Genomic DNA, 25,701 nt, shown 5'->3' on the forward strand with positions numbered 1-25,701 from the left:
AGCAAGAAGAAGCAGAAGATGGCTGCCACACTGTCGCTGAATCAGTAGTAGACTGTAGTCCAGCCTAGAGACTTAAGCGACCCTGAGACAGAGGGAGTGACAGTCAGTGTCACTGTCCCAGAGTCCCAAAGTCCCACCCTGAGTGTGTAATTTGGTCAGTAGTGACTAGTGTACTGTGTTGGCATGGGCTGAGGGCAGGCAGGCGTTAGGGGTAATATATGATAATATGAGTGAAGTGCCACTGTGCCAGTCAGTGCCATGAGAGCCAGGCGAATGCTGCCAAGCAGATGGAACCATGGCACTGCAGTCAGAGTGCTGGTGAAGGATGACCAGGGACACTGAGACAGTATGCCTGTCTGGGATGCCATCTGCCCATCTCTGCTGTCCATATACCAGGCCTACCCTGGTATATGGACAGCAGAGATGGGCAGATGGCATCCTCTGGGCAGTATTGTCTCTCTGATCATCCTTCACTAGCTCCCTGACTGCCATGGTCCTGCTTGGCCTGGTTCTCATGGCACTTCACTGCCTGGTGCTCGACTATCAGCACTAAGTGACTCAGTCACACTGCTACACTGACTGTCACTCAGCACTGATAGCCGAGCACCAGACAGTGAAGTTCCATGAGAGCCAGGCCGAGCAGGACTGTGGCAGTCAGGGAGCTAGTGAAGGATGACCAGGGACACTGAGACAGTATGCCTGTCTGGGATGCCATCTGCCCATCTCTGCTGTCCATATACCAGGCCAGGCCTACCAGCATTACCCCTTGATATACCACCTGCCCGACTGGTCACCCCACCTAACACTCAGGGAGACAAGTGACTCAGACTGTTAGGTGTGGGGTGACCAGGTGGTATATGAAGGGATAATACTGGTAGGCCTAGTATATGGACAGCAGAGCTGGGGAGATGGTTGTATCTTACATGGGAATATATGCTGGAGGAGCTGAAGGGAGAGTGATGTATTTTACATGGGGCTGTATGCTGGAGGGGCTGAAGGCAGGGCAGTGATGTATCTTACATGGGACTGTATGATGGAGGAGCGGAAGGCAGGGGGAGTGATGTATTTTACATGGGACTGTTTGCAAGAAGGACTGAAGGCAGGTGGAGTGATGTATCTTACACGGGACTGTATGCTGGAGGAGCTGAAGGGGGCCATAATTATTACTATAATACTACAGAGGGGGTCATTATATATTATAATTATACAGAGAGCATTATACTTATGGGCACTATGGGGGAAGGGGAGGTCTGTTATATGAGGATGATAGTAAAGTGAGGAATGTAAAACATTTTCTGCGAAACTTTGCAGAGACGAGATGCGGCTGAAAGAAGGTGTCATGACGGTCCTATCTCCGAATGAAGACGTTGAGGAAAGTCTATATCACAGGAGATGTCACTGGATATAACAGGTATGGTACTGTATTCCCCTGTATATTTCATAGCAATGTAGGTTATGTCTATCCAAATATCTGTTTCACGGTAGGGTAGGGGGTATATAGAATTTGACCCACACTGCCTCAGCCCGGCCCCAGACTTCAGGTCACACTGTGTGTGTTCTGAATACTGGGGCCTCACACCCATCTACTACATTATCTGTACTCAAAGAGTTATCACTGTGTTATCTGTGGTGTTACATAGGACTGCAGCTGACATCTACTACATTATTTGTAAAAAAAATGGGCGTGGTCACAGGTTGGGGGGGCGCAATAGTTGGCTTGCCCCGGGTGCTGGCTACCCACGCTACGCCACTGGAAGGCAAGCACTAAGGGACGGGGAAGTGGGCGTGATGCTGATGGCCCTGGCCGCAATGAAACTGTGCCTGCTGCCAGTGCACCAGAAAAAAAAAAAAACATCCACCGTACCCAGCTTCATGTCCAACTTAGCTAGGCGGTGCAGGACAACACTGTCCAAGTCGGACCAGTGTGAACAGTTGATCGTTATGATTGCTGAAGATAATGCTTCCAGTCAGTTAAGCAACACCCTCTCTTCCACCAAGTCCAGTCTCTGTAGCCAAGAGTCTGGTCAACCGAATCCTCACTCTAATCATCCTTCTTCCCACCATGGAGAGGCTTGCCAAACGAGTGATCCCAGACTCAGATATTCCAAGAAGCTTTTTCCAGCGCCACTATTATATTTGGTCCTCGCGCCCAGCACTCTTGAAGAGGAACCTGAGATAATGTGCCCTAATTCCCAACCTATTGAGCCTTCACAGTTAGTGTTGATCGCGATTATTCTAATCACAAATTTTTATCGCGAATATTGGCACTTCGAGAATTTGCGAATATACAGAATATGGTGCTATTTCTTCGTAATCGCAAATATTCTAGATTTTTTTTCATCAGTACCCATGATCCCTCACTGCTTCTTGCTTGTGGGCCAATGAAAAGGCTGCAATATCTTTGACTTTAGGAGTAGTGTAGATCGCAAATTTTCGTTTTATCGCAAATTTTCCAAATGGCGATTTTTCGCAATCAAGAAAATATTGACTGGAGATCACAAATTTGCAAATATATGATAAATATTCGCGAAATATTGCGAATTCGAATATTGCCCCTGGCGCTCATCACTGTTCACATTTTCAAGAAGATGACGATGGTGAACGGCAATCATTCGTTCACGAGGTGGATGATGATGAGACATAGTTGACAATCAAAGAGGTTGTGGTTAGGTCAAGTCAGGAGGATGAGCAGAGTAAGGAAGTGGAAGAGATGGTGGTGGACGATGAGGTCATTGACCCAACATGGGAAGGTGAATAGCCGAGCGAGGACAGCAGTACAGAGGCGGAGGGATCCGCAGCACCGCAACAGGCTGAAAGAGGCAGTGGGGCTGCAAAAGGGAGAATTCGGCCCACACCAAACAGGCCCGCAACCGTTTCACCAAGCACCCCCATGCATAAATCTACCTTGCCAAGGGGTAGGTGTTCCGCAGTATGGCGCTTTTTTGAGGAAAGTACATACGACAAAAGAGTGGTAGTTTGCAACCTACGCCGTACCAAAATGAGCTAGGGCGTAAACACTAGCAACCTTACCACCACTAGCAACATCCGCCACATGGTATCCAAGCACCCTAATAAGTGGGCCGAACGTCTGGGTCCAAAATCTGGGTCTGCAGCACCCACCACTTCCTCCTCTTTCCCTGTGCTACTATCAGGGTGGTTTGAAGATAGCTGGAACTTATGAATAAATGAGCGACTGGCTTGATCCCAAACTAAGGAGCTTATAGGTGAGCCCTATAAAACCCTAAGAGCTCTCTCTGACTGCTATGCACATGCAAGGGTCTCGATGGTAGACGATTGCATGCCCACGTACCTAAGTCTGTGTGACACCTGAAAACCCTATAATAGTGAGGGGACACGACCACCGGCTCCCTGCACTTAATACGGACGGAGTCAGGGTCACCTAGAATCAAGCCAGCAAGGAAACACAATAAAGTAAAGTACTTATCTGAGCAAACAGCAGAATCAGCCTCCAGCAGTGAACACTTCATCCAGGAAGTTATATAAACGGCAAAGTGAGGCAGTATGGGAGGGAATATAAAAGAAGACGATTAGTCTAAATAAGTGACACCTGGCAGAAGGAAAGGAGATGACAAAGTGAAACCAAAACAAAGAACATCATACAAGAGGTAGAGAAGAACGTCTGCCAGACCTTCTCACAGAACTGGCAGTGACAGCTACGCACTGCTGGCCAATCCCCTGTCGAAGAAGCAGGCCCAAATGCCCCTCGTCCTGCACCTGGACCTTCGCATGAACCATCAGCAACAACATCCACTTCCCTGTCCCAGCGCAGCGTCCAAATGTCCATAACACAGTCACTTGAACGCAAGTGCAAATACCAACCCACCCACCCACAGGCCATAGCACTAAATGCGCAACTTTCAAAATTACTGGCCCTTGAAATGTTGCCATTTAGGCTTGTAGACACTGAGGCCTTCCGCAGCCTGATGTCGGTGGCCGTCCCCCGCCTTACACCAGCATGTATACAAGAACATTACCCGTGCCCTGACCAACGCAGTTACTGGGAAGGTCCACTTCGCCACAGACACATGGACAAGTGCTGGTGGCCAGAGACACTACATTTCCCTGACCGCACACTGGGTGAATGTTGTGGAGGCCAGGAGTGAGTCGTACCCTGGGATGGCACAGGTTCTACCCACACCCAGGATTGTGGGCCCTAGTCCATCAGGGTCTCCGCCAGCAGCTATGTTACTGGCCCCAACCCCCACTTCTCCTCCTACTCCACGTCCACCTCCATCAGCAGTCAGCCATAAGTCGCTAGCTGGAAGCAGTGTAGCACTGCTGTGGGTATGTGTCAACAGGTCGTGCTGAAGTTGATCTGTTTAGGGGACAAACAGCACACCACCGCAGAGCTGTGGCAGGGTATAAGGGACCAGACCGAGCTGTGGCTCTTGCCACTCAACCTACAACCAAGCATGGTTGTGTCTGACAATGGCTGTAAATTGGTGGCGGCTTTGGAGCTCGGCAACCTGACACACATCCCATGCCTAGCCCACGTCTTAAACTTAGTGGTTCAGCAGTTTATCAAAACCTACCCCAATTTTCCAGAGCTACTAGTAAAGGGGCTCCGCATGTGTGCATATTTCCACAAGTCATCAACAGCTTCAGCCGGTCTGTCAACGCTGCAGCAGCGCTTGAAATTGCCAGATCACCAGCTCTTGTGCGACGTGAGCACGCACTGGAATTCTTTGTTCTACATGTTGGCCAAACTTTGTGAGCAGTAGAGGGCAGTTGTGGAATACCAGCTTCAACATGGTCGTCGCCTTTCGAGTCAACTGCCACTATTCACAAGTAGAGATGGCCCAAATAGTTCGCCGGCGAATAGTTCGCCGGCGAACATAGCTTGTTCGCGTTCGCCGCGGCGGGCGAACATATGCGATATTCGGTCCGCCCCCTATATATTATCATTGAGTAAACTTTGACTCTTTACCTCACAGTCAGCAGACACATTCCAGCCAATCAGCAGCAGCCCCTCTGTAACGGGGTTCCGAAGGTGCACTCGGTCCCCCATTACCCGCAGACCTGTTGCTTAGCTTTGGAAATGAGGATCTGTGTTTGACCTCATTCCCAGGGCGGCTTTACTGCTGGGTGGCTCCCTGCTCCTAAGTCTGCCTTGAGCGCCGAGCTGATCACTCGGTGCTCAACTGGTTGGTCTGTCGGTCATGTGATGCTGGCCACGTCACATGACCCTCACTCCCCACTATAAATACAGGCAGCCTGCTAGCCACAGGTTGCCTGTTAATTTCTAGGTTCCTGGCTATTTGTTGGACTACTGAATACTCACTTGATTCCGTTCCCTGACGATCCTTTGCCTGCTCCTCCTGTTGTTACGGAGTAGTGTCAATCGAGGCTCACCTAAGTCTGAGGACACCCGAGCTGGAAGTATGGAGTCCAGTGGCAGAGGCCCACAGAAGCAGGAGGCAGGTAGCGTGGTCGATCAGTCCGGGTCGGCAGCAGAGATGGCAGCGAGATAACAGCAGGAGTAGACGGAGGCATGGTCGGTGGTAAGCAGTGAGTCAATGCAGGTGGCAATTCAGCGGGGTCAAAACGGTCCGGGTTTGGCAACGATGGTAAATCAGCAATAGCGGTGGAGGAGCAGAGAGGAAGCTTGCTACAGGCTTGGAGGCACAATAACCAGCAAAGGGCTGGGTTCAAGGGCTGGGTTTTTATAGGGAAGTAGCAGGTGCAAGAGATTGGAATAATCAGCAGGTCAAGGCAAGGACAAGAGATGTATAGAAGTTAGCTAGATAACAGTCCAAGGAGAGACGGTAGCCTAGTGGGTAGAGCTACCGCCTGGGACATGACTGGCCACAGGTTCGAGTCCTGACAGTACTCCCCCCCTTCCAAGGTGACCTCCGGGCACCGCAGGGGAAGGCTTATCTGGGTGACTCAGATGGAACTCCCTGACAAGTCTGGGGGCAAGAATGTTCTCCTCCGGTTCCCAGGAGTTGTCTTCTGGAGGATAACCTTTCCAGGAAATCAAGTATTGGATTTTGCCCCGGTGGAGTCTGGAGTCAAGGATCTTTGAGACAATGTACTCCTCTTCGCCTTGGGTCTTTCTTGTACCTGGATGGCCAGCCAACTTGGTATCGTGGTTATATTTTAGTACATCGAGCCGTGCCATTTCTGGTACGTACAGTTGTCGACCCAGGTATACCCAGAAGCCACCCTTGAGGGTGAGGTTGACGTCTTCTGCTGGATGGGTGAGGAAGGGGTCCTTTTCATAAGCCTTCTTGATTGACCCCAGGAGTTCCTTTGGGTAAGTAGCTCCTAAGACCTTTTTCTCGGGTAGAATGCTGGCTTGGCCCTTGTTGTCCTGTGAAGGTTCAGAGAACATCCTGGAAAGGGCATCAGCTTTGCCATTCTTCGATCCAGAGCGATATGTGATAATGAAATTGAATCGAGAAAAAAAAAACTCCATCTGGCTTGTCTGGCGGAAAGCCTCTTGGCAGAACGGATGAATTCGAGGTTTCGGTGGTCAGTGAACACAGTTATGGGATTGATGGCCCCCTCCAATAGATGTCTCCACTCCGAGAAGGCATCTTTGATTGCCAGTAACTGCTTATTCCCGATGTCATAGTTCCTCTCTGCGGGGGACATATGGCGAGAGAAGAAGGCGCAAGGGTGTAAAAGCATCTTTTCTCCCGTACGTTGTGATAGGACAGCGCCTACTGCGGTGTTGGAAGCGTCCACTTCGATCGTGAATGGCAATTCGGGATTAGGATGGATCAGAATTGGAGCAGACGTGAAGAGGGATTTAAGCTTGATGAAGGCTTCCTGTGCTTCGGGTGTCCAGGAAAAGGGCACAGTCTTTTTGGTTAACTGGGTAATTGGAGTAATGATTTTTGAGAAGTTACGAATAAATTTTCGGTAAAAGTTGGCGAAGCCGACAAACCTCTGTATTTCTTTTTTGTTCTTAGGGGGAGGCCAATCTATTACAGCCTGAATTTTCCGAGGATCCATACTCAGCCCTTCCGGGGAGATGATGTAACCGAGAAACTGGGTGGTGGTCTGTTCGAACTCGCAATTCTCGAGCTTGATGTAAAGGGACTGCTCGCGAAGTCTTTGCAACACCCTGCGGACATGTTCGCGATGTTGATCGAGGTTTTCAGAGAAAATTAAAATATCGTCCAGGTATACCACTACGAACAGATCCAACATGTCCCTAAGGACGTCATTAATGAAATGTTGGAAAGTGGCTGGGGCATTGCAAAGTCCGAAGGGCATAACTAAATATTCAAAATGTCCATATCGTGAGCGAAAGGCGGTCTTCCATTCATCCCCGGGGCGAATGCGAACCAGATTATAGGCCCCTCGAAGATCGGAGTCTGTCGAGAAGTTCCGAAATCAGGGGCAGAGGGTAACGGTTTTTTACCGTAACATCATTCAGCTTGCGGTAGTCAATGCAAGGGCGTAGAGAGTAGAGTTGAGCGAACACCTGGATGTTCGGGTTCGAGAAGTTCGGCCGAACTTCCCGGAAAGGTTCGGGTTCGGGATCCGAACCCGACCCGAACTTCGTCCCGTACCCGAACCCCATTGAAGTCAATGGGGACCCGAACTAAAACAGCCCAGGAAAGGGCTAGAGGGCTGCAAAAGGCAGCAAAATGTAGTTAAATCCCCTGCAAACAAATGTGGATAGGGAAATGAATTAAAATATAAATTAAATAAATAAAAATTAACCAATATCAATTGGAGAGAGGACCCATAGCAGAGAATCTGGCTTCATGTCAGCAGAGAATCAGTCTTCATGTCATAGCAGAGAATCAGGCGTCACGTCACCCACCACTGGAACAGTCCATTGTCACATATTTAGGCCCAGGCACCCAGGCAGAGGAGAGAGGTCCAATAACAGAGATTCAGGCTTCATGTCAGCAGAGAATCAGTCTTCATGTCATAGCAGAGAATCAGGCTTCACGTCACCCACCACTGGAACAGTCCATTGTCACATATTTAGGCCCAGGCACCCAGGCAGAGGAGAGAGGTCCCGTAACAGAGAATGTGGCTTCATGTCAGCAGAGAATCAGTCTTCATGTCATAGCAGAGAATCAGTCTTCATGTCATAGCAGAGAATCAGGCGTCACGTCACCCACCACTGGAACAGTCCATTGTCACATATTTAGGCCCAGGCACCCAGGCAGAGGAGAGAGGTCCCATAGCAGAGAATCTGGCTTCATGTCATAGCAGAGAATCAGGCTTCACGTCACCCACCACTGGAACAGTCCATTGTCACATATTTAGGCCCAGGCACCCAGGCAGAGGAGAGAGGTCCCATGACAGAGATTCAGGCTTCATGTCAACAGAAAATCAGTCTTTATGTCATAGCAGAGAATCAGGCTTCATGTCACCCACCACTGGAACAGTCCACTGTTCACATATTTATGCCCAGGCACCCAGGCAGAGGAGAGAGGTCCCATAACAGAGATTCAGGCTTCATGTCAGCAGAGAATCTGTATTCATGTCATAGCAGAGAATCAGGCTTCACATCACCCACCACTGGAACAGTCCATTGTCACATATTTAGGCCCAGGCACCCAGGCAGTGCAGAGAGGTCCTATAACAGAGATTCAGGCTTCATGTCAGCAGAGAATCAGTCTTCATGTCATAGCAGAGAATCAGGCTTCACGTCACCCACCATTGGAACAGTCCATGGTCACATATTTAGGCCCAGGCACCCAGGCAGAGGAGAGATGTCCCGTAACAGAGAATGTGGCTTCATGTCAGCAGAGAATCAGTCTTCATGTCATAGCAGAGAATCAGGCTTCACGTCACCCACCACTGGAACAGGCCACTGTCAGATATTTTTAGGCCCCGGCACCCAGACAGAGGAGAGGTTCATTAAACTTTGGGTTGCCCCGCAATATAATGGTAAAATGAAAATAAAAATAGGATTGAATGAGGAAGTGCCCTGGAGTACAATAATATATTGTAAAGGGGAGGTAGTTAATGTCTAATCTGCACAAGGGATGGACAGGTCCTGTGGGATCCATGCCTGGTTCATTTTTATGAACGTCAGCTTGTCCACATTGGCTGTAGACAGGCGCTGCATTTTTCTGTAATGACGCCCCCTGTCGTGCTGAATACACGTTCAGACAAAACGCTGGCCGCCGGGCAGGTCAGCACCTCCAAGGCATAAAAGGCTAGCTCTGGCCACGTGGACAATTTGGAGACCCAGAAGTTGAATGGGGCCGAACCATCAGTCAGTACGTGGAGGGGTGTGCACAGGTACTGTTCCACCATGTTATTGAAATGTTGCCTCTTGCTAACACGTTCCGTATCAGGTGGTGGTGCAGTTAGCTGTGGCGTGGTGACAAAAGTTTTCCACATCTCTGCCATGCTAACCCTGCCCTCAGAGGAGCTGGCCGTGACACAGCTGCGTTGGCGACCTCTTGCTCCTCCTCTGCCTTCGCCTTGGGCTTCCACTTGTTCCCTTGTGACATTTGGGAATTCTCTCAGTAGCGCGTCTACCAACGTGCGCTTCTACTCGCGCATCTTACTATCACGCTCCAGTGCATGAAGTAAGGTGGGCACATTGTCTTTGTACCGTGGATCCAGCAGGGTGGCAACCCAGTAGTCCGCACACGTTAAAATGTGGGCAACTCTGCGGTCGTTGCGCAGGCACTGCAGCATGTAGTCGCTCATGTGTGCCAGGCTGCCCAGAGGTAAGGACAAGCTGTCCTCTGTGGGAGGCGTATCGTCATCATCCTGCGTTTCCCCCCAGCCACGCACCAGTGATGGGCCCGAGCTGCGTTGGGTGCCAGCCCGCTGTGAACCTGCTTCATCCTCATCCTCCTCCACCTCCTCCTCATCCTCGTCCTCCTCGTCCTCCAGTAGTGGGCCCTGTCTGGCCACATTTGTACCTGGCCTCTGCTGTTGGAAAAAAACTCCCTCTGAGTCACTTCGAAGAGACTGGCCTGAAAGTGCTAAAAATGACCCCTCTTCCTCCTCCTCCTCCTGGGGCACCTCCTCTTCCATCATCGCCCTAAGTGTTTTCTCAAGGAGACATAGAAGTGGTATTGTAACGCTGATAACGGCGTCATCGCCACTGGCCATGTTGGTGGAGTACTCGAAACAGCACAACAGGGCACACAGGTCTCGCATGGAGGCCCAGTCATTGGTGGTGAAGTGGTGCTGTTCCGCAGTGCGACTGAACCGTGCGTGCTGCAGCTGAAACTCCACTATGGCCTGCTGCTGCTCGCACAGTCTGTCCAGCATGTGCAAGGTGGAGTTCCACCTGGTGGGCACGTCGCATATGAGGCGGTGAGCGGGAAGGCCGAAGTTACGCTGTAGAGCAGACAGGCGAGCAGCGGCAGGATGTGAACGCCGGAAGCGCGAACAGACGGCCCGCACTTTATGCAGCAGCTCTGACATGTCGGGGTAGTTGTGAATGAACTTCTGCACCACCAAATTCAGCACATGCGCCAGGCAAGGGATGTGCATCAAACCGGCTAGTCCCAGAGCGGCAACAAGATTTCGCCCATTATCGCACACCACCAGGCCGGGCTTGAGGCTCACCGGCAGCAACCACTCGTCGGTCTGTTGTTCTATACCCCGCCACAACTCCTGTGCGGTGTGGGGCCTGTCCCCCAAACATATGAGTTTCAGAATGGCCTGCTGACGTTTACCCCGGGCTGTACTGAAGTTGGTGGTGAAGGTGTGTGGCTGACTGGATGAGCAGGTGGAAGAAGACGAGGAGGAAGCTGAGTAGGAGGAGGAGGAGACAGGAGGCAAAGAATGTTGCCCTGCGATCCTTGGCGGCGGATGGACGTGCGCCAAACAGCTCTCCGCCTGGGGCCCAGCCGCCACTACATTTACCCAGTGTGCAGTTAGGGAGATATAGCGTCCCTGGCCGTGCTTACTGGTCCACGTATCTGTGGTTAGGTGGACCTTGCCACAGATGGCGTTGCGCAGTGCACATTTGATTTTATCGGATACTTGGTTGTGCAGGGAAGGCACGGCTCTCTTAGAGAAGTAGTGCCGGCTGGGAACAACATACTGTGGGACAGCAAGCGACATGAGCTGTTTGAAGCTGTCTGTGTCCACCAGCCTAAATGACAGCATTTCATAGGCCAGTAGTTTAGAAATGCTGGCATTCAGGGCCAGGGATCGAGGGTGGCTAGGTGGGAATTTACGCTTTCTCTCAAATGTTTGTGAGATGGAGAGCTGAACGCTGCCGTGTGACATGGTTGAGATGCTTGGTGACGCAGGTGGTGGTGTTGGTGGTACATCCCATGTTTGCTGGGCGGCAGGTGCCAACGTTCCTCCAGAGGCGGAGGAAGAGGCAGAGGAGGCGGCAGCAGCAGAAGAGGCCGAAGCGGCAGCAGCAGAAGAGGTAGCAGGGGGAGCCTGAGTGACTTCCTTGTTTTTAAGGTGTTTACTCCACTGCAGTTCATGCTTTGCATGCAGGTGCCTGGTCATGCAGGTTGTGCTAAGGTTCAGAACGTTAATGCCTCGCTTCAGACTCTGATGGCACAGCGTGCAAACCACTCGGGTCTTGTCATCAGCACATTGTTTGAAGAAGTGCCATGCCAGGGAACTCCTTGAAGCTGCCTTTGGGGTGCTCGGTCCCAGATGGCGGCGGTCAGTAGCAGGCGGAGTCTCTTGGCGGCGGGTGTTCTGCTTTTGCCCATTGCTCCCTCTTTGTCTTTTGCTACGCTGTTGGCTCGGTCTCACCACTGCCTCTTCCTCTGAACTGTGAAAGTCAGTGGCACGACCTTCATTCCATGTGGGGTCTAGGACCTCATCGTCCCCTGAATCGTCTTCCACCCAGTCTTGATCCCTGACCCCCTGTTCAGTATGCACACTGCAGAAAGACGCAGCAGTTGGCACCTGTGTTTCGTCATCATCAGAGACGTGCTGAGGTGGTATTCCCATGTCCTCATCATCAGGAAACATAAGTGGTTGTGCGTTAGTACATTCTCTCTCTTCCACCCCTGGGGAAGGGCTAGGTGGATGCCCTTGGGAAACCCTGGCAGCAGAGTCTTCAAACAGCATAAGAGACTGCTGCATAACTTGAGGCTCAGACAGTTTCCCTGATATGCATGGGGGTGATGTGACAGACTGATGGGCTTGGTTTTCATGCGCCATCTGTGCGCTTTTGCAGAAGACTGGGTGGGAGATAATGTGAACGTGCTGGATGCACTGTCGGCCACCCAATTGACTAATGCCTGTACCTGCTCAGGCCTTACCATCCTTAGAACGGCATTGGGCCCCACCAAATATGGCTGTAAATTCTGGCGGCTACTGGGACCTGAGGTAGTTGGTACACTAGGACGTGTGGCTGTGGCAGAACGGCCACGTCCTCTCCCAGGGTCCACTAACACCACCACGACCATGTCCGCGTCCCTTACTAGATGTTTTCCTCATTATTACCGTTCACCACAATAAGAAAAATATTATTCGGGCCAATGTATTGAATTCAAATTCAGGCCTTTTTTTACAGACACCTAACACTATCTGGATATCTATTTAGGTACCGTATTACACTAATACAGGCACACCAGTAATGACCGATTTAGCTGAATATAAATTTGAGGCCTATTATTTAGGCGCTGGGTGACAGGTATACGTTTAATCACAGAATTAGACTTGGATCTGCACTGTAGCGTGTGTGTGAAGTTCTTGAGAATTACCCTATCAGCACCTTGAATCTAATATACCCTTTTAGGGATAGATTCAAAGTAGGCCTGATACAGCAGAAACCACTAATTTTGAGAATTGCAAAATTGGGAATTGTATTTCAACCCAGAACAAAAACTGTGCTTTGACGGACACTAAATAACTTGACCAGCTAAAACAGTAATGACAGATTTGGATGAATATAAATGTGAGGCCTATTTTTTAGGCGCTGGGTGACAGGTATACGTTTAATCGCAGAATTAGACTTGGATCTGCACTGTAGCGTGTGTGTGAAGTTCTTGAGAATTACCCTATCAGCACCTTAAATCTAGTATACCCTTTTAGGGATAGATTTAAAGTAGGCCTGATACAGCAGAAACCTGAGAATTGCAAAATTGGGAATTGTATTTCAACCCAGAACAAAAACTGTGCTTTGACGGACACTAAATAACTTGACCAGCTAAAGCAGTAATGACAGATTTGGATGAATATAAATGTGAGGCCTATTTTTTAGGCGCTGGGTGACAGGCTCAACTTGCCCCTGATGTAGTATATGACCAAAAAATAACCACACTATTGATGGTTAAATGCACTTGATGACAGCTTGACCCTGATGTAGGATATAGCCAAAAAAAAAAACACACTATTGATGGTTAAATGCACTTGGGTGACAGGCTCAGCTTGCCCCTGATGTAGTATATGGCCAAAAAATAACCACACTATTGATGGTTAAATGCACTTGATGACAGCTTGACCCTGATGTAGGATATAGCAAAAAATAAACACACTATTGATGGTTAAATGCACTTGGGTGACAGGCTCAGCTTGCCCATGATGTAGTATATGGCCAAAAAATAACCACACTATTGATGGTTAAATGCACTTGATGACAGCTTGACCCTGATGTAGGATATAGCAAAAAATAACCACACTATTGATGGTTAAATGTACTTGGTGGCAGCTTGTGCTGGCGCACCACAACCCACAAAATGGCCGCCGATCACCCCAGAAAAAAGTGACTGAAAAACGCTCTGGGCAGCCTAAAAACAGTGAGCAATTAAATAGCAGCAGTTCAATGATCCACAGCTATAGATCGATCACGGAATGAAGTCTTTTGGAGGAGTTAATCTGCCTAATCTCATCCTAACGTCGCAGCTGCAACCTCTCCCTACACTTGTATCAGCAGAGTGACGTGCAGCGCTACGTGACCCAAGCTTATATAGAGGCTGGGTCACATGCTGCACTGGCCAATCACAGCCATGCCAATAGTAGGCATGGCTGTGATGGCCTCTTGGGGCAAGTAGTATGACGCTTGTTGATTGGCTGCTTTGCAGCCTTTTAAAAAGCGCCAAGAAAGCGCCGAACACCGAACCCGAACCCGGACTTTTACGAAAATCTTCGGGTTCGGGTCCGTGTCACGTACACCTTAAAATTCGGTACCAACCCGAATTATACAGTTCGGGTTCGCTCATTCCTAGTAGAGAGGAGTCTTTTTTTTCCACAAAGAAGAAGGGTGCTCCCGCGGGGGAGGTGGAGGGTCGAATCAAGCCCTTCTTTAGGTCCTCATTAGGGATGAGCGAATTTTGGGGTGTCCGTGACACGGACCCGAACCCGAACATTTTCGTAAAAGTCCGTGTTCGGGTTCGGTGTTCGGCGCTTTCTTGGCGCTTTTTGAAAGGCTGCAAAGCAGCCAATCAACAAGCGTCATACTACTTGCCCCAAGAGGCCGTCACAGCCATGCCTACTATTGGCATGGCTGTGATTGGCCAGTGCAGCATGTGACCCAGCCTCTATTTAAGCTTGGGTCACGTAGCGCTGCACGTCACTCTGCTATGATCAGTGTAGGGAGAGGTTGCAGCTGCGACGTTAGGGCGAGATTAGGCAGATTAACTCCTCCAAAAGACTTCATTCTGTGATCGATCTGCAGCTGTGGATCATTGAAGTGCTATTATTGACTTGCTCACTTTTTTGAGGCTGCCCAGAGCGTTTTTAGATCACTTTTTTTCTGGGGTGATCGGCGGCCATTTTGTGACTTGTGGTGCGCCAGAACAAGCTATCACCAAGTGTATTTAACCATCGATAGTGTGGTTATTTTGTGCTATATCCTACATCAGCTGCAGGCTGAGCCTGTGTCACCGAAGTGCATTTAACCATCAACAGTCTGGTTATTTTTTGGCCATATACTACATCAGCTGCAGGCTGAGCCTGTGTCACCCAAGTGCATTTAACCATCAACAGTCTGATTATTTTTTGGCCATATACTACATCTGGTGCAGGCTGACCCTGTGTCACCCAAGTGCATTTAACCATCGACAGTCTGATTATTTTTTGGCCATATACTTACATCTGGTGCAGGCTGAGCCTGTGTCACCCAATTTTTTGGCCATATATTACATCAGGGGCAAGTTGAGCCTGTCACCCAGCGCCTAAAAAATAGACCTGACATTTCTATTCAACCAAATCTGTACTGTTTTAGCTGGTCAAGTTATTTGTAGTGATCGTAAAAGCACACTTTTTGTTCTGGGTTGAAAAACTATTCCCAAATTTGCCATTCTCAAAATAACTAGTTTCTGGTATTTGAGGCCTACTTGAAATCTATCCCAAAAAGAATATCTTACATTGAAGGTACTGATAGTGTCATTCAGAAAAACCTAAGACACACGCTAGCGTGCTGATAGAAGTCTGATTCTGTGATTAAATCTATACCTGTCACACAGCGCAAAAAAAAAACAGGCCTCACATCTCTATTTAACCAAATCTGTACTGTTTTAGCTGGTCAAGTTATTTGTAGTGACCGTAAAAGCACACTTTTTGTTCTGGGTTGAAAATCCATTCCCAAATTTGGCATTTTCAAAATAACTAGTTTCTGGTATTTGAGGCCTACTTGAAATCTATCCCAAAAAGAATATCTTACATTGAAGGTATTGATAGTGTCATTCAGAAAAACCTAAGACACACGCTAGCGTGCTGATAGAAGTCTGATTCTGTGATTAAACCTATACCTGTCACACAGCGCAAAAAAAAACAGGCCTCACATCTCTATTTAACCAAATCTGTACTGTTTTAGCTAGTCAAGTTATTTGTAGTGACCGTAAAAGCACACTTTTTGTTCTGGGTTGAAAAACCATTCCCAAATTTGCCATTCTCAAAATAACTAGTTTCTGGTATTTGAGGCCTACTTGAAATCTATCCCAAAAATAATATCTTACATTGAAGGTACTGATAGTGTTATTCAGAAAAACCTAAGACACACGCTAGCGTGCTGATAGAAGTCTGATTCTGTGATTAAACCTATACCTGTCACACAGCGCAAAAAAAAAACAGGCCTCACATCTCTATTTAACCAAATCTGTACTGTTTTAGCTGGTCAAGTTATTTGTAGTGACCGTAAAAGCACACTTTTTGTTCTGGGTTGAAAAACCATTCCCAAATTTGCCATTCTCAAAATAACTAGTTTCTGGTATTTGAGGCCTACTTGAAATCTATCCCAAAAAGAATATCTTACATTGAAGGTACTGATAGTGTCATTCAGAAAAAACTAAGACACACGCTAGCGTGCAGATAGAAGTCTGATTCTGAGATTAAACCTTAACCTGTCACACAGTGCAAAAAAAAAACTGGTCTCCCATTTCTATTCAAGCAAATCTGTACTGTTTTATCTGGTCAAGTTATTTGTAGCGACCGTAAAAGCACACTTTTTGTTCTGGGTTGAAAATCCATTCCCAAATTTGCCATTCTCAAAATAACTAGTTTCTGGTAAATGAGGCCTACTTGAAATCTATCCCAAAAAGGATATCTTACATTGAAGGTACTGATAGTGTCATTCAGAAAAACCTAAGACACACGCTAGCGTGCAGATAGAAGTCTGATTTTGAGATTAAACCTTAACCTGTCACACAGTGCAAAAAAAACAGGTCTCACATTTCTATTCAAGCAAATCTGTACTGTTTTAGTTGGTCAAGTTATTTGTAGCGACCGTAAAAGCCCTTTTTTTTTTCTGGGTTGAAAAACTATTCCCAAATTTGACATTCTCAAAATAACTAGTTTCTGGTATTTGAGGCCTACTTGAAATCTATCCCAAAAAGGATATCTTACATTGAAGGTACTGATAGTGTCATTCAGAAAAACCTAAGACACACGCTACCGTGCTGATAGAAGTCTGATTCTGTGATTAAACCTTAACCTGTCACACAGTGCAAAAAAAAAACAGGTCTCACATTTCTATTCAACTAAATCTGTACTGTTTTAGTTGGTCAAGTTATTTGTAGCGACCGTAAAAGCCCTTTTTTTTTTCTGGGTTGAAAAACTATTCCCAAATTTGCCATTCTCAAAATTGTGGTGAACGGGAACAATGAGGAAAACATCTAATAAGGGACGCAGACGCGGACGTGGACATGGTCGTGGTGGTGTTAGTGGACCCTCTGGTGCTGGGAGAGGACGTGGCCGTTCTGCCACAGCCACACGTCCTAGTGTACCAACTACCTCAGGTCCCAGTTGCCGCCAGAATTTACAGGGATATTTGGTGGGGCCTAATGCCATTCTAAGGATGGTAAGGCCTGAGCAGGTACAGGCATTAGTCAATTGGGTGGCTGACAGTGCATGCATATCAGGGAAACTGTCTGAGCCTCAAGTTATGCAGCAGTCTCTTATGCTGTTTGATGACTCTGCTGGCAGGGTTTCCCAAGTGCATCCACCTAGCCCTTCCCCAGGGGTGAAAGAGATAGAATGCACTAACGCACAACCACTTATGTTTCCTGATGATGAGGACATGGGAATACCACCTCAGCACGTCTCTGATGATGACGAAACACAGGTGCCAACTGCTGCGTCTTTCTGCAGTGTGCAGACTGAACAGGAGGTCAGGGGTCAAGACTGGGTGGAAGACGATGCAGGGGACGATGAGGTCCTAGACCCCACATGGAATGAAGGTCGTGCCACTGACTTTCAGAGTTCGGAGGAAGAGGCAGTGGTGAGACCGAGCCAACAGCGTAGTAAAAGAGCGAGCAGTGGGCAAAATCACAACACCCGCCGCCAAGAGACTCCGCCTGCTCCTGACCGCCGTCATCTGGGACCGAGCACCCCAAAGGCAGCTTCAAGGAGTTCCCTGGCATGGCACTTCTTCAAACAATGTGCTGACGACAAGACCCGAGTGGTTTGCACGCTGTGCCATCAGAGCCTGAAGCGAGGCATTAACGTTCTGAACCTTAGCACAACCTGCATGACCAGGCACCTGCATGCAAAGCATGAACTGCAGTGGAGTAAACACCTTAAAAACAAGGAACTCACTCAGGCTCCCCCTGCTACCTCTTCTGCTGCTGCCGCCTCGGCCTCTTCTGCTGCTGCCGCCGCCTCGGCCTCTTCCTCCACCTCTGGAGGAACGTTGGCACCTGCCGCCCAGCAAACAGAGGATGTACCACCAACACCACTACCTGCGTCACCAAGCATCTCAACCATGTCACGCGGCAGCGTTCAGCTCTCCATCTCACAAACATTTGAGAGAAAGCGTAAATTCCCACCTAGCCACCCTCGATCCCTGGCCCTGAATGCCAGCATTTCTAAACTACTGGCCTATGAAATGCTGTCATTTAGGCTGGTGGACACACACAGCTTCAAACAGCTCATGTCACTTGCTGTCCCACAGTATGTTGTTCCCAGCCGCCACTACTTCTCCAAGAGAGCCGTGCCTTCCCTGCACAAACAAGTGTCCGATAAAATCAAGTGTGCACTGCGCAACGCCATCTGTGGCAAGGTCCACCTAACCACAGATACGTGGACCAGTAAGCACGGCCAGGGACGCTATATCTCCCTAACTGCACACTGGGTAAATGTAGTGGCGGCTGGGCCCCAGGCGGAGAGCTGTTTGGCGCACGTCCTTCTGCCGCCAAGGATCGCAGGGCAACATTCTTTGCCTCCTGTCTCCTCCTCCTCCTACTCAGCTTCCTCCTCCTCTTCTTCCACCTGCTCATCCAGTCAGCCACACACCTTCACCACCAACTTCAGCACAGCCCGGGGTAAACGTCAGCAGGCCATTCTGAACCTCATATGTTTGGGGGACAGGCCCCACACCGCACAGGAGTTGTGGCGGGGTATAGAACAACAGACCAACGAGTGGTTGCTGCCGGTGAGCCTCAAGCCCGGCCTGGTGGTGTGCGATAATGGGCGAAATCTCGTTGCAGCTCTGGGACTAGCCGGTTTGATGCACATCCCTTGCCTGGTGCATGTGCTGAATTTGGTGGTGCAGAAGTTCATTCGCAACTACCCCGACATGTCAGAGCTGCTGCATAAAGTGCGGGCCGTCTGTTCGCGCTTCCGGCGTTCACACCCTGCCGCTGCTCGCCTGTCTGCGCTACAGCGTAACTTTGGCCTTCCCGCTCACCGCCTCATATGCGACGTACCCACCAGGTGGAACTCCACCTTGCATATGCTGGACAGACTGTGCGAGCAGCAGCAAGCCATAGTGGAGTTTCAGCTGCAGCACGCACGGGTCAGTCGCACTGTGGATCAGACACACTTCACCACCAATGACTGGGCCTCCATGCGAGACCTGTGTGCCCTGTTGCGCTGTTTCGAGTACTCCACCAACATGGCCAGTGGCCATGACGCCGTTATCAGCGTTACAATACCACTTCTATGTCTCCTTGAGAAAACACTTAGGGTGATGATGGAAGAGGAGGTGGCCCAGGAGGAAGAGGAGGAAGAAGGGTCATTTTTAGCACTTTCAGGCCAGTCTCTTCGAAGTGACTCAGAGGGAGGTTTTTTCCAACACCAGAGGCCAGGTACAAATGTGGCCAGACAGGGCCCACTACTGGAGGACGAGGAGGACGAGGATGAGGAGGAGGTGGAGGAGGATGAGGATGAAGCATGTTCACAGCGGGGTGGCACCCAAAGCAGCTCGGGCCCATCACTGGTGCGTGGCTGGGGGGAAACACAGGACGATGACGATACGCCTCCCACAGAGGACAGCTTGTCCTTACCTCTGGGCAGCCTGGCACACATGAGCGACTACATGCTGCAGTGCCTGCGCAACGACAGCAGAGTTACCCACATTTTAACGTGTGCGGACTACTGGGTTGCCACCCTGCTGGATCCCCGGTACAAAGACAATGTGCCCACCTTACTTCCTACACTGGAGCGTGATAGGAAGATGCGCGAGTACAAGCGCACGTTGGTAGACGCGCTACTGAGAGCATTCCCAAATGTCACAGGGGAACCAGTGGAAGCCCAAGGCGAAGGCAGAGGAGGAGCAAGAGGTCGCCAACGCAGCTGTGTCACGGCCAGCTCCTCTGAGGGCAGGGTTAGCATGGCAGAGATGTGGAAAAGTTTTGTCACCACGCCACAGCTAACTGCACCACCACCTAATACGGAACGTGTTAGCAGGAGGCAACATTTCACTAACATGGTGGAACAGTACCTGTGCACACCCCTCCACGTACTGACTGATGGTTCGGCCCCATTCAACTTTTTGGTCTCCAAATTGTCCACGTGGCCAGAGCTAGCCTTTTATGCCTTGGAGGTGCTGGCCTGCCCGGCGGCCAGCGTTTTGTCTGAACGTGTATTCAGCACGGCAGGGGGCGTCATTACAGACAAACGCAGCCGCCTGTCTACAGCCAATGTGGACAAGCTGACGTTCATAAAAATGAACCAGGCATGGATCATACAGGACCTGTCCATTCTTTGTGCAGATTAGATATTAACTACCTCCCCTTAACAATATATTATTCTACTCCAGGGCACTTCGTCATTCAATACTATTTTTAATTTCATTTTACCATTATATTGCGGGGCAACCCAAAGTTAAATGAACCTCTCCTCTGTCTGGGTGCCGGGGCCTAAATGTGTGACAGTGGCCTGTTCCAGTGGTGGGTGACGTGAAGCCTGATTCTCTGCTATGACATGAAGACTTATTCTGTGCTGACATAAAGCCAGATTCTCTGTTACGCGACCTCTCTCCTCTGCCTGGGTGCCTGGGCCTAAATATGTGACAGTGGCCTATTCCAGTGGTGGGTGACGTGAAGCCTGATTCTCTGCTATGACATGAAGACAGATTCTGCGCTGACATAAGGCCAGATTCTCTGTTACGGGACCGCTCTCCTCTGTCTGGGTGCCTGGGCCTAAATATGTGACAGTGGCCTGTTCCAGTGGTGAGTGACGTGAAGCCTGATTCTCTGCTATGACATGAAGACAGATTCTGCGCTGACATAAGGCCAGATTCTCTGTTACGGGACCGCTCTCCTCTGTCTGGGTGCCTGGGCCTAAATATGTGACAGTGGCCTGTTCCAGTGGTGGGTGACGTGATGCCTGATTCTCTGCTATGACATGAAGACAGATTCTGCGCTGACATAAGGCCAGATTCTCTGTTACGGGACCGCTCTCCTCTGTCTGGGTGCCTGGGCCTAAATATGTGACAGTGGCCTGTTCCAGTGGTGGGTGACGTGAAGCCTGATTCTCTGCTATGACATGAAGACAGATTCTGCGCTGACATAAGGCCAGATTCTCTGTTACGGGACCGCTCTCCTCTGTCTGGGTGCCGGGGCCTAAATGTGTGACAGTGGCCTGTTCCAGTGGTGGGTGACGTGAAGCCTGATTCTCTGCTATGACATGAAGACAGATTCTGTGCTGACATCAGGCCAGATTCTCTGTTACGGGACCTCTCTCCTCTGCCTGGGTGCCTGGGCCTAAATGTGTGACAGTGGCCTGTTCCAGTGGTGGGTGACGTGAAGCCTGATTCTCTGCTATAACATGAAGACAGATTCTGTGCTGACATAAGGCCAGATTCTCTGTTACGCGACCTCTCTCCTCTGCCTGGGTGCCTGGGCCTAAATGTGTGACAGTGGCCTGTTCCAGTGGTGGGTGACGTGAAGCTTGATTCCCTGCTATGACATGAAGACAGATTCTGCGCTGACATAAGGCCAGATTCTCTGTTACGGGACCGCTCTCCTCTGTCTGGGTGCCGGGGCCTAAATGTGTGACAGTGGCCTGTTCCAGTGGTGGGTGACGTGAAGCCTGATTCTCTGCTATGACATGAAGACAGATTCTGTGCTGACATCAGGCCAGATTCTCTGTTACGGGACCTCTCTCCTCTGCCTGGGCCTAAATGTGTGACAGTGGCCTGTTCCAGTGGTAGGTGACGTGAAGCCTGATTCTCTGCTATGACATGAAGACAGATTCTGTGCTGACATAAGGCCAGATTCTCTGTTACGTGACCTCTCTCCTCTGCCTGGGTGCCTGGGCCTAAATGTGTGACAGTGGCCTGTTCCAGTGGTGGGTGACGTGAAGCTTGATTCTCTGCTATGACATGAAGACAGATTCTGTGCTGACATCAGGCCAGATTCTCTGTTACGGGACCTCTCTCCTCTGCCTGGGTGCCTGGGCCTAAATGTGTGACAGTGGCCTGTTCCAGTGGTGGGTGACGTAAAGCCTGATTCTCTGCTATGACATGAAGACAGATTCTGTGCTGACATAAGGCCAGATTCTCTGTTACGCGACCTTTCTCCTCTGCCTGGGTGCCTGGGCCTAAATATGTGACAGTGGCCTGTTCCAGTGGTGGGTGACGTGAAGCCTGATTCTCTGCTATGACATGAAGACAGATTCTGTGCTGACATAAGGCCAGATTCTCTGTTACGGGACCTCTCTCCTCTGCCTGGGTGCCTGGGCCTAAATGTGTGACAGTGGCCTGTTCCAGTGGTGGGTGACGTGAAGCTTGATTCTCTGCTATGACATGAAGACAGATTCTGTGCTGACATAAGGCCAGATTCTCTGTTACGGGACCGCTCTCCTCTGTCTGGGTGCCGGGGCCTAAATGTGTGACAGTGGCCTGTTCCAGTGGTGGGTGACGTGAAGCCTGATTCTCTGCTATGACATGAAGACAGATTCTGTGCTGACATCAGGCCATATTCTCTGTTACGGGACCTCTCTCCTCTGCCTGGGTGCCTGGGCCTAAATGTGTGACAGTGGCCTGTTCCAGTGGTGGGTGACGTGAAGCCTGATTCTCTGCTATGACATGAAGACAGATTCTGTGCTGACATAAGGCTAGATTCTCTGTTACGCGACCTCTCTCCTCTGCCTTGGTGCCTGGGCCTAAATATGTGACAGTGGCCTGTTCCAGTGGTGGGTGACGTGAAGCCTGATTCTCTGCTATGACATGAAGACAGATTCTGCGCTGACATAAGGCCAGATTCTCTGTTACGCGACCTCTCTCCTCTGCCTGGGTGCCTGGGCCTAAATGTGTGACAGTGGCCTGTTCCAGTGGTGGGTGACGTGAAGCCTGATTCTCTGCTATGACATGAAGACAGATTCTGTGCTGACATAAGGCCAGATTCTCTGTTACGCGACCTCTCTCCTCTGCCTGGGTGCCTGGGCCTAAATGTGTGACAGTGGCCTGTTCCAGTGGTGGGTGACGTGAAGCTTGATTCTCTGCTATGACATGAAGACAGATTCTGTGCTGACATAAGGCCAGATTCTCTGTTACGGGACCGCTCTCCTCTGTCTGGGTGCCGGGGCCTAAATGTGTGACAGTGGCCTGTTCCAGTGGTGGGTGACGTGAAGCCTGATTCTCTGCTATGACTTGAAGACAGATTCTGTGCTGACATCAGGCCAGATTCTCTGTTACGGGACCTCTCTCCTCTGCCTGGGTGCCTGGGCCTAAATGTGTGACAGTGGCCTGTTCCAGTGGTGGGTGACGTGAAGCCTGATTCTCTGCTATGACATGAAGACAGATTCTGTGCTGACATAAGGCTAGATTCTCTGTTACGCGACCTCTCTCCTCTGCCTGGGTGCCTGGGCCTAAATATGTGACAGTGGCCTGTTCCAGTGGTGGGTGACGTGAAGCCTGATTCTCTGCTATGACATGAAGACAGATTCTGTGCTGACATAAGGCCAGATTCTCTGTTACGCGACCTCTCTCCTCTGTCTGGGTGCCCGGGCCTAAATGTGTGACAGTGGCCTGTTCCAGTGGTGGGTGACGTGAAGCCTGATTCTCTGCTATGACATGAAGACAGATTCTGTGCTGACATAAAGCCAGATTCTCTGCTATGGGATGAAGAGACTGATTCTGTGCTGACATGAAGCCAGATTCTTTGCTATGGCATGAAGAGACTGATTCTCTGCTGACGTGAAGCCAGATTCTCTGCTATGGGACCTCTGTCCAATTGATATTGGGTCATTTTTATTTTTTTAATATTTATTTTAATTCATTTCCCTATCCACATTTGTTTGCAGGGGATTTACCTACATGTTGCTGCCTTTTGCAGCCCTCTAGCTCTTTCCTGGGCTGTTTTACAGCCTTTTTAGTGCCCAAAAGTTTGGTTCCCCATTGAGTTCAATGGGGTTAGGGTTTGGGACGAAGTTCGGGTCGGGTTCGGATCCTGAACCCGAACATTTCCGGAAAGTTCGGCCGAACTTCTCGAACCCGAACATCCAGGTGTTCGCTCAACTCTAGTCCTCATCCAACTAGTCCTTCAGGGCCTTGAGTTCAGGCTCCGAGAGGGAGTAGATGCTGCCGAAGGGTATTTCAGCCCCAGGTAATAATTCAATTGGGCAGTCGTATGGTCGATGCGGGGGCAGCTTGTCTGCGTTTTTTTTTTTTTCGCAGACATCCCGAAACTTGCTATATTGTGGAGGCAACAGCTCCTTGACAGTTGGTTCCGAGATGATAGATACTTTGGGTGTTGGGGAAGCAGGTTCATGCAGACAGTTCGAAGAGCAGAACTCGGATGTGAACCGTAGACAGCGGGTTTCCCAGTCCACCGTAGGGTTGTGAGTGGCTAACCACGGGATGCCCAAGATCACTGGAAACTTGGGGGAGGCAATCAAAGAGAAGTGGATCATCTCGTGGTGGTCGGTTTTAATGTGGAGCTGTAAATCTGTGGTCTGATGTGTAACGGGTCCCGAGGAGAGTGGGGACCCATCCACCGTTTCCAGATCGATGGGGGCTGTCTTGGTTACAAGCGGAATGTTGTTCTCGTGATCAAAAGTATGATCCATAAAATTGTCGCCAGCCCCGGAGTCGAGCATTGCAAAACAGAGAAGTTGTCGATCCCCGATGGTAATGACAATTGGAACGGTGAAGTGGGACCCGGTGGCTGCTAACTCAGTTGTCTCTGCCGTCACCGGTGGGATTGCGGCCTGCCGCTGCTCTCGCAGTTTAGTGACGGCAATGGTTCTGCGGGATTTGTTGGGGCATTTGATGGCAATGTGCCCTGGCTCCCCACAGTAGAGGCAGAGGCCTTCGGCCAGTCGTCGTTCTTTTTCTGCTACGGACAGAGTCTTGCGCACTGCGTCAACCAGCATCGGCTCGATGGGAGGTTGGGACACCTGCTGGGTAGTAGACTAAGTGGGTCTGTCGCCTTGGAACCAGAGCCTTTCTTTCCTTCTCTCGGTGAGCCTCTGATCAATACGGACACACACCTGAATGAAGTCGTCCAAATCATCTGGGGCTTCAAGTCTGGCAAGTTCATCTTTGATCGCCTCCGATAGACCTCGCCGAAATTGGCTCCTTTGAGCAGCTGGGTTCCAGTTGGTGTCTGAGACCCAACGGCGGAACTCGGCGGCGTACTCGGCGACAGAGCGTCTTCCCTGTCGAAGACTGTGTAGTCTTGCCTCAGCTGTCGCACAGCGATTGGGGTCATCAAAGACCTGGCTCATAGCTGTGATGAAAACATCCAGATCGTGCAGCAGACGGCTATCGATTTCCACGTATGGAGACGCCCATGCCAGGGCCTCGTCCTGTCAGGAGGTTAACAATGAACAATACTTTCTTCTCGTCAGTGGAAAAGGAGGCCGGATGCATCCGGAAGTAGATACGGCACTGATTGAGAAAGCCCTGGTACTGGCGACGATCTCCATTGAATTTCGAGGGTAGTGGCATGCGGGTGTCTGCAGCCGCGCCGCGTATGTCCAGGAGTTGCCATTGGAGCTCAATGATCTCCCCCTGTTGACTCTGTACCAGGGCTTGGATTTGCGAAAATTTCTCCTGGTAGGTGGTGCCGAACTCTTGCAGCTTAGACACCTGCTTGCGCAGGGTGGCCACTGCGGACTCCATTATTTTTTTAGGCTGGTTATTCTGTTACG

The 25,701-nt window shown here is 49.9% G+C and overlaps 1 protein-coding gene across 1 annotated transcript in view; it reads left to right on the forward strand.

The window, feature by feature from the left end:
• LOC120989633 (olfactory receptor 1J2-like) overlaps positions 1 to 25,107 on the forward strand; it is a 48,557-nt gene extending 23,450 nt beyond the window's left edge. The window contains exon 3 of the mRNA XM_040417863.1: positions 24,845 to 25,107. Coding sequence (XP_040273797.1) covers positions 24,845 to 25,107 — 263 coding nt within the window. The remainder of the gene's footprint in view (positions 1 to 24,844) is intronic.
• Positions 25,108 to 25,701: the final 594 nt, after the last annotated feature.

The sequence above is a fragment of the Bufo bufo genome, chromosome 1, assembly GCF_905171765.1.
Source record: "Bufo bufo chromosome 1, aBufBuf1.1, whole genome shotgun sequence".
NCBI lineage: Eukaryota > Metazoa > Chordata > Amphibia > Anura > Bufonidae > Bufo > Bufo bufo.